General features: G+C 29.5%; 1 protein-coding gene across 1 annotated transcript; it reads right to left on the minus strand.

Annotated features, from left to right (window-relative positions):
* Positions 1–834: 834 nt before the first annotated feature.
* On the minus strand, positions 835–10,333 carry LOC130894162 (signal recognition particle subunit SRP54). The gene is made up of 8 exons (XM_057800780.1): positions 10,069–10,333; positions 9,833–10,009; positions 9,149–9,378; positions 7,434–7,584; positions 5,072–5,220; positions 4,684–4,945; positions 3,498–3,690; positions 835–1,589 (listed from the first exon to the last, which is right to left on the minus strand). Exons 1-8 carry the CDS (start codon positions 10,144–10,146, stop codon positions 1,303–1,305), a joined length of 1,527 nt encoding a protein of 508 aa, XP_057656763.1. The 5' UTR covers positions 10,147–10,333; the 3' UTR covers positions 835–1,302.
* Positions 10,334–10,621: the final 288 nt, after the last annotated feature.

The following is a 10,621-nucleotide window of genomic DNA, read 5'->3' on the forward strand; positions in this document are numbered from 1 at the left end:
GGTAAGAAGGTATATTAACATTTCCTTATTCGTTTAGAAATATTTGAAAAATAAGATATACGGTCATTTTCTTTTGATTTCAGTTAGAGCGTACATGTTTTTTTTAAAGTTTTGAAGTCTAATTATTATAAAAAAGAAAGTTTTATGATCAAAGTTGATAAATTAGTTATATAAGTACAACTATGTTACTATTACTTTTCTATTCCTAATTTTAAAAGAGTATAGTTAGTTTTTTTATAACAAGTTGGTACTTAATCGTTTATTTTATATGTCACATATATACTACTTTTATTTACAAACAACAACTTAGTTATATTTCTATAATTTCTATGAATTTAAGTAATTTAAGGAGAAAATTATTTCATAAAACATACAAAGTAACTGAGGATACAAGTTTTACTAATAATTAATAAACAAAACCATGATGTTGCATGTGGAAAATGAAAAGAGAAAAAGAAGAAGATTAACAAAATGTTTTTGTAACATGAATACCTTTACATCTAAATTAAACATAATTAATTTTATTAAAAAATCTAGATTTATAGTAATGATTTTCTGCAACGGATTTTAGAAGGTTTATGTTTATACATAACATCCAAACAATATATTGAAATATTTCAAGAAATAGAGACATAATATTTAATTTAAATATAATCGAAATAAATGATATATTAAGCTGATGCCACTCTACTACAAACAAAACATGTAGGCAAAATAAGTAATTTAAGTGGTTGGAAAATAAATGAACAGAAAACAGTCGTAATAATTTCAATGTCTTATCATGTCTATTGATTTCTAAAAAACCTTGCAAAACACATCACATAATCACCAAAGTCATAGAAAATCATATATTTGTAGAAATGAATCATTACAATACTTTATAAAATTTTTCTACAATTAGAAACGTAACAAAAAAAGACCAAGTCTCAAAATGAATCTAACTTTATTTATAGCTTCACATGTGTATTTAGGTTGACAGTAATTCTATCAAAATCTATACTGTTTTTTCACTTGTTCTAAAGATCAACTTAAAAGCAATGTGGACGCGAGTTTCAATGATTACAGACAAATTTTCATTCAGTAAACAATTAAATAAGATAACGTGCAAATTAGAGTTAAGCAATTTAGACAGTTTAGCAACATTGTACTAATATTATAAGATATATTATAAAATTATGAGTAAGAAAATATAAAGTATTATTTTCAAATATTCAAATGAATCAATTAATAAAAATCAAAAAATTTTATTCCATTATTGAAAGAATTACTGTATACACATACAAAGAATAAAATAAATAATTATCATTTACCCCCAAAGCCGCCCATAAGATTACCTAGACCACCCAAACCTCCAGCCGCACCGGCTTGGAGCTGTCTCATCATATTTTGTAACCCTGCCATGCCACCCATTTGTTGAAGTACCTTCGGGTCCATCATTTTTGCCATTTGTTGGTTAAGTTTTGCCATTTGATTGTGGTTAACATTTTTGGCCATATCGCCGCCCTTGAAAAGACCTTTTATGCCACCCATTTTTTTTACTACACCTGCGAATTTTGTGTACTGAGTGATCAGGTCTTTGACCTCTCTTTCTGAAAGTATATTGAACATGATTAATAAAATGTAACACAATCAGAAGATTTTATCAACTAATAGCATTATGTATTATAACATTATTTGAAAATATGAGAATATCAGTGTAAAATTTCTAATCAATTCACTTAGAATATACCGGCGTTAATTTTAAATATAACTATTCCACTGGATTTCCATCTCACTTTACTAAGAGTGTAGTGGGAATGTGTGAATAAAGATTTGTTTTTGGCTCGCCTTGTTCTTTCATATTTCCACTGTACACTAAGAATAAATAATTTTCAAGGAAAATAATAAAACTTTACAATGGTACTGTACCAACAAATAATTAATTCATTTATATATGCTTATGCAGAATTTACAATTCAGAATGCAAAACAGTGATATACATCGAAAGTCAATCAAATAAATTCAAATTTACTGCTACTACTGCAACCAATGATCCTTTTTCAAGCAAACAAGTAAGTGTTATTAGAATAGCTCTGAGTATTTTGAAATAATATGGTTACTATTGATTTAAAGCACCATTAACTTAGGAAATATTTCATGAGGACAATATGAAACGAATGGCATTTTGTCAATTTATGATATAAAAATTAAAGGTTAAAAAAAACATATTTTTTTAGATGAAACTATGTTCTTGACACAAGCATAGAAATAATTTGTTCACTGTAAGATATTGGTCAGTATAAACTCAATAACCCATAAAAATTAACGTTCAGATATGATTTTAAGTGGACTGCATGAAGTGCCTCGTGGTCTAAAGGGAATTTAATGAGAAGTAAATATTTGGGACTTGAACAAATTCAAATTATTACTATGGTTCCTGTTAACTTTAATTATTTGGAAAACGGTCTTCCACATCACCAGATTTATCTCCAAATGATATTTTTCTATGGGATTACTTGAAATAATGTTGTAACATGCCATTCGGCTTGTTACATTTTTCTTCAAACATTTTGAATATTCCTTTGTTCACATATTGTGGCGACTTCATTCGAAAAATTCAATAAAACCTCGGAATGTATTCGAATTACTATCTACACTTTAAATCCATGTCAATTTTAGTAAATTTGTGGTGATTTAATTCTTTATATTCGCTGGTAAGATCTTCTTTTTTGCTTTTTTTATTGTGCTCATCTAAATTTCAGTTATCTTTATGTGTTTCCTTTTGTTTTAAGCAAATTTTATATGATAGTTCTCATATAAATTCGTATTTCCTATTTATTTGGGGAACAGAACGAATAGAATAGAACAGATTCTTGTTATATTTAAAAAATATAAATTCAAATCTGTTTTTTTACTCATCCCTTCTTCAGACTCAACTCCAACAACTGGGAATTCTGTTAAGGGCTGCAACCATTCCGGATTTCCATAGATAAATCAGAGTCTTATTTTTAATATATATAAATCTGAGTTGTTTTCAGTTTTTAACAGATTTTATTCGTTATGGCATGTAGGTCTGTTAAATAAAATCTTACTCAATCTACCCAATTCATACTAAACTCTGCTTCAGTCATATCTGTCAAATAGAGCCTTCAGAAAAAAAGTTAGTGAGGAGACATCTGAATTTCAGCCTATTAAAGCTGGAGTTCCACAAGGCAGCGTCCTATGGCCAGTTCTGTACCTGATATAAACTTCTGACATTCCAACCTCAAACTACACTATGAAATGAGCATTTGCTGATGACATCCAATAATAATTTCTGCCAATCTCCAAGCACTTATTCCAGATCAAAGTATGGAGAATAAAAATTAACGAAAACAAATCACAGCACATAACATTTTTCAATTGATTCAATTGACTTTAACTGTATTTTAAAATAGTTGTATGTTATTTTATATAATAAATAGTATTTTATAATCTTGAGTTATTTGTGATTGTGCAATTGAATATAGATTCTATACCTGTTACTCCTGAGCCCTGGGCAACTCTGACAGCTCTTCCTGGTTGTTTTGTAAATAACTTTGCTCCGTCTTTGTTGTCTAATTCATAATCATTCATACTGTCCATTATTGTCATTAATCTTTTTAGTCTCGCCATTGACTCTTGTTCACTACCTTTTGACATAAAATCTTGGCTAAATCCTGGTATCATACCCTGAATAATTATATAGGTGTGTAAATACAAAATACAGGATTTTCTTAAAGATAAATTGTGAGATTATTTTATGGCTGTCAGGTCAGTTGTTGGACCTACATTCGAGGCAGAAAAAATGAGATTTACAGGAAGTTTGCTTAAATTAAAAAAGTCATTCGAAATTGAAATATCATAAACTTCCTTAACATTGAACCCATCTTGTTTGCCATTTTAATTACTAAGATGATTTGGACACCTAATCAAAATTTGTGACCAAAGCATATCCAGTCAGATTTGAGACTGAAGACCACGGGAAGACCCAGATATACATGAGACGCATCACAGAAGTAGTGAGTGGGAAAAGAGAATTCTGGAAAAAGTAGAAATAAACTGAAGTGGTAGCTGCCAATATCTCACGCCTCTCACACCAATAGAAATTTATACAAATTGTTGTTTAAAAATAGAAAATTTCAAAATAGTGTCTGAAATTTGACAAAATAATCAAATATGAGTTAATATTGTTATAATCTCAATTCATTGAATTATTATACAAAAGTCATTTTCTAAAAGTCGTTTTGTAATGGAGTAGGAGAAAATTCAATTCTGAACGTATTTGTAATTGTACTTTGTATTATTAAAAATTAGGTTTTTTGGTTTCAGTACAATCACCATTAACATTTGTCAAGTCATGGCACCAGCTTTTGGATCCCATCATAAAAAAACTCTGTTAACTTACTGTTAAACCAATTAGTAACAGTTTTGTTGAACTTGTGATCATTTACCATGGGATATAAACTTCAACTGAATTTCTTTTTTTTTGTATTTGTAAACTAAATAATTTAACTATATGATCAGCAGATATTATGTGAAACAGAATGGCGAAGTAGTGAGAGACTGGAAAAGAATGGTCGACCTTGAACTGATACCAATTGACACAATGCATAACAGATCATAATTAAAAATGACCAACATCTAATCATGCTACAAAGTGAATAAATAATTGCAATATATTACCATAATTTGTGAAAACGGTCCCATTTTCATTATATTTTGAAACTGTTCATACATATCTCTGAGTGTAAATTGTCCGTGTTTAATTTTTTCTAATAATTCTTCGTTATCTTCCAATTTTAATTCATTTACTTTGTCAATCAAACCTTCAATGTCACCCATACCTAACAATTTACTAACAAACGGTTTGGTTTTAAATGGTTCCAAATCATCTATGTGTTCTCCTGTGCCGATAAATATAATGGGACTGTTAGTAGCTGCAACACTAAAAATAATCAAATTATTATAAAAGGAAATTTATAACAGTAGTTTTATATTGAGTTTGAAGTAATATAAGACAAGATAAATTTTTTCTTATACTACCCTTCATATGAACTTTCTGCATACTTACGCACTAAGTGCACCACCTCCTTTTGCATGTCCATCCAATTTTGTGATAATTACTGAACCTACGTCAACTTTATCTTTGAAAGCTTTAGCTTGAGACTCACAAGCTTGACCAATAGTAGCATCCATGACGAATATAATGTTATCAGGATTCTTAAAATAACACATATAATTAAAAAATTGTCTTTATATTAAATTTCTTTATAAGGTTGGCAATTACCTAAGTACTTTCGCTTTTTACTGATAGAGCCTTGCTTCATTTTTTGAATAACTTATGTTACTGCTGTACTTTGCAGTTTGCCACGTGATACTGGTCACATTGACGTAGAGGCATGTAGTGCGTGATTTTAATTAAAGCTATTAGTTGTGGGTTAATTTTAAATGAAGTGCAGGAACGAATATTTTTGGCATATTTTACTCTTCTATTTCCGTAAAGGAAAAAAAGCTGCTGGGGCTCACAAAGAAATATATGAAGTTTTTGGTAATGCTGATTGCTTAACACAGAGCGCCCGTGTCAGAATTGTTATAAAAAATTCCGTTCTGGAGTTTTTTCCCTCACGAATTGAAAGAAGTTCATTTAATACAAAAAATCAAAATTTATGATATGCACCTTAAACGAAATAAAACCGACCCTTTCTCGTCAAGAATTATAACTGGTGATGAAAAATGGGTCCTGTACAGTAACATAGTTCAAAAACGATTATGGAGCAAACATGATAAACCAGCACAAACCACATCGAAAACTGAAAAATAACAAAAAAGCTCATGCTGTCAGTTTGGTGGGATTACAAAGATGTTTTTTTTCAGCTGCTTCCAAGGAACCAAACCGTCAATTCTGATATTTACTGTCAACAATTAATGAAACTGGATGGCCAGAATCGAGAAAGTGAAGTGATGCCACATCCCACATACAGCCCTGATCTGGCATCATCTGATTACCTGGCATCGCACCTGGTTCAGTTTTTTGATGATAAGGACCAGAAATTTTATGAGCGCGGAATCATGAAGCAGAGGAAAAAAGATGGCAAAAGTTCATTAAACAAAATGGACAATATATAATTGATTAAAAACTATTCTTTGTTGACAAAAAGGGTTTTATTATATATGACAAAACCGAAATTACTTTGTCGCCAACCCAATATAAATACATGATACCAAGGTTATGTACAATCGAATATTATATTTTTATAAAATTTTTGAGTACACATCATTGCTTTAAAAAAAGCTATAGTGAAAATATATAGAAGGATACATTTAATTAGGGGTTACATTACCCCGCAACTTTCAGGTTTCTTGTTACCAACTACAGCTCACTTTTCAATACCATGGTTTTAATGAGCTACAGTATCTGTGATGGTTTCAAGGAGGTTATAATCTCACTCCTACGTGTTTCTTGTTCAAATAATATTTTTAATATTCTTACAATGGCAAGGTTACCTGGAGTTTCATATTCCTCCCTACAGAATTTACAGTCATCATTGTTTGCTAACCCCAATGTCATAAAGTACTTCGTCAGGAGACAGTGCCCTGCTTACTTTTGCTTATATTAAAATATATTTTGAATTAATTAAAAGTCTAGAAAGCACTTTTTGGAGTGATTTGACATGGGAAACTACCTTCCACTTCTTCAATTTTCTCCTTCATCCATAACTCTTTCTTATAGGAGCATTTTTCTACCCTACAGAATGGCTCTGGGCCAATAAAAGGAAATAGTATTCCTTTTCTTCCGAGTATATTGGAACCTTAATTTCCTTCTATTCCTTATTACCAGGAAACCAGACCAAATAGAATCTGTTTTTCTTGCATATTTCATCATGCCACCTTTAAATTAATAACAAGGGTGCTTTATGCTTTTATCCAGGCCCTTGTCGTCATAGATATAAGGTATAGATGAAATTTGTAGAGATAGAATGATAATTGGTTTTAAAAAAGTGGAAGTTGGTGCTAATGTAGGGGTACACTTTAATTGATTGAGAGAAAACTTATACACTTCAGTGGACTGAAACTCTTTTATTTTAAACATAAAATATAATTCTCTGGTACAGCACCCTACTTCAATGATCATTTGTGGTAAACTGACTTTTATTTCTAAGCGCTGTTGCCGCTTTTACAAACTATGTTTTATATACATCAACAGGTAGTTATATGGATAAATGTCTATCCAGGAATTTTGATTATTAATTACATAAATATTTAGTTATATGTTTGATATTGATGCAATATCATGTTATAATAACCAAAAAAAAATTAAAATAATGGTTAATATCAATTTAAATTAGAATATTAGAAGAAAAGTGTTTTATCTAAAAAAAATGATATCATATGTGCTATTTGATAACAAAAAACAACTATGAACACATTCTTACCACAGCATTTGATACTGCCAACATTTCTTCAAATAAAGATTCTTCTTGTTTATGTCTTCCACTAGTATCAACAATTATAATTTCAAATCCTTCTTTTTTAAACATATCAACACCATCTTGAGCTATAACTACTGGGTCTATTTCAGTGTAACTAAAAAAAATCAATCAAAAATTAATATTGAGATAATAATAAAAAAGATGATATTATTTCTGATCTTTGCTTTTGTATGCCTTAATTTTCAGTTATTTTTTGACACTTAAGTATGTTCCTGGTAAGTTTCTAATTAAAATGTATTTTTGGTGTAGATGTAAATTTAAGCCATGACTTCAGTCCCCAGTAAGAAGTAGAAAACAATAGAGAAAAAAAAATAATTTGCAAAAAATAACTAGAATAGATATAAATTTTTTGTAGCATTGTTCTCATGGACAATACTTTTTATTATACTTATCTGAAAACAACGCAAAGAAGGATAAGAATTAAATTTAGGACATTCTATTTTCATAGTAATCATAATACATAACAACAATATATTTATTATCGGCATTATTTTATTTTCTGTCAGTATATATAATGTTAGTTTTAAAATAATGTACTTGAAAGAAAATCCAGATATTCCTAAAAACATATTAGAGCTAATGGCACAAGCCAGTGCTGATTTTTTACCAACAAAATCCAGGTCGAGATAGGAGCACATGTATCAAAGTTTGATGAAATGACGATCTCACAAAACAGTTAAAACTATAAGTGATAATATTCTTCTAGATTATTTTGTTGAAAAGGGCAAGAATGTGAAATCTTACACGTTATGGAATCGGTTCTCAATGCTAAAGAGTCGTTTAGTTATACAAGAAATTGCTGCCACACAAAATATCCAAAAATGATTGCTTTTTGAAGCATCAGGCTGTGGGCTATGTACCAAAAAAGTCCAGGGTACTAACGGCAGAACAAGTAACTAACTACATTTCCACATTTTTATGTGAAACTTCAGATGAACAATATTTAGTGTTTGGAAGATGATAGGCGCTATATTTTTGTGTTTTTGCGAGCTGGAAAAAATCATATGTCAAGAAGTTTTGTCATGTACTGCGCTGTCTAAAACATGTTGCAAAATACCTGTAACTGAAAAATCCCAAAGAATATACCGGACATGGCCTGAAGCGTTCTTCTGCAACCATGTTAGTGAAAAGCAGCTCACTCTGAAATATAAAGAGGATGGCGTTATCCCAATGCAGCAGAAGGATAGATAGAAGAATCCATAATAAGAAATATAAAAGTATCACAAAAATTGTTTAATCCTTCCCACTTGCAAAATACAAGCTCTGCAACATTTCATCAAGAAAATCAAAACATCTGAAAGACGTCTGCTCAACATCTTTAGTTCTACAGAATAAAATACCAACAGGACTAAACTTCTGCAATAATACAAATTGTACAATAAATGTTATTATTAATACAATTGATTCCTAAATATACTAATTATGTTGTTGTGTTCAGAAAAGTGTTTTTTCCTATAATTATTTTTTTTTCTTAGCACACAGAAAAAAATAGGAGATTTGTAAAAACAGATAAAAACAAAGTGTTTTCAGGTAAGTATAATAAAAACAGATTATAAAAAATATTTTAAAAAAAATTTTTTTTATTTATAAGTGATATTTCTAATTAGCTTAGCAGATCTTGTGCCACTATCTATCAATATAATAAGATAAGATTTTACCTTCCATAAAAGGGTATTCTTGCTTTTGTACAATTTTGTTTCACTTGATCATAAGCACCAGCTCTGAAAGTATCAGCACATACAAGACAAGACTTCCAATTTTTTTTCTGATAATGATAAGCTAATTTTGTACAAGTTGTAGTTTTACCAGACCCTTGCAAGCCAACAAACATTATTACATTTGGCTTTCCTTTAATTGGTTGATAAGGCTTTACTCCAGGATCTACAAGCTAAAAATAACATCACAATAAAAAATTTGTCTAAAAAATTATTTTATCTAAGAAAATTTGTTGAAACATGCACATTATTCTATTCGTCTGTGATAACCTCAAAAGCTTATGTTTGTGTAAATTGGTTGAAATAAGATGATGTGTTGGCACTTTCAGAAAAAGTCAAGACACCTGGGATCTTTCATGGAATATTTCAATTACAAAATATTGAACTTCACTTAAAAATAGTCTTTAGATAACACATCTAAAACTTATTCCTACAGAATGATAAAATAAAATGATAAGTTGGTTATTAAAATGCATTTTTCTGTGTATTATTGTAATACCAATGATTAAAAATTGCTTAGTAAAAATACTAGATTCATAAACAAACCCTTTCAAACTGTATAAGTTGTCAAATATAGACAAAACAATGAATATTGTAAAATAGGTATATTCAAATTGGAATAATTACTTTAACAAGTTCTTTAAAAACTGCACTTTGAATCATGCGTCTCTTGTTGAGACCTCCAGCCATTTCATCAAAGTCAATAACAGATTTAACATTTTCTCGTAGTGATTTGACCAACTTTATATTAACATCAGCCTCTATCAAAGCTCGACAAATCTCACTAAGCATTCCATTTAAAACCTAAAACATGAAAAATAAATAATATTATAAATAATAGGTTTCCATCTGGATTGACATACCTCTTCGTTTATAATTGTTGCCTTGCTTAAGGACTGCAAGGCAGTCGTAATCTTACGACCTAAGTCCGCTAAAACCATTTTGCTTTAATATCTGTATTGTATTTTGATTTTATGAAATTATATTCTCATATCTTTTGAGTTGATGCGATTAATGTTTTGCGTTGAAAACATGAATATAGGTTATATCTTTAATTTCATCTTTCACTTGTCAGAGACAGATGATGAGACGTGGCCAGGGCTGACGTTTCGGTGCTTTTAAATAAAAGTCCCAATAGAGATGTAGATAACCGACACATGAAAATGAAAAATTCCTCACCAATTAATTTTATATTATAACAAAAAGTGTTTCCACATTATTTTCAACTATATGCTTTTCAAAAAAAAAAACAAATATTTATCAAGAAATAATACAGTATTACATAAAATATAAAATTGTTGTAACAGACAATGTTTATTATTGTTTCAGGAATATAAACAAAAACTAGCAATGCAATATTGCTTATATAACAATCATAAAATAATAATTCAAATGGATTTTTATAAATAGAAGCAG

This window comes from Diorhabda carinulata, chromosome 5, assembly GCF_026250575.1.
Source record: "Diorhabda carinulata isolate Delta chromosome 5, icDioCari1.1, whole genome shotgun sequence".
Classification (NCBI taxonomy): domain Eukaryota; kingdom Metazoa; phylum Arthropoda; class Insecta; order Coleoptera; family Chrysomelidae; genus Diorhabda; species Diorhabda carinulata.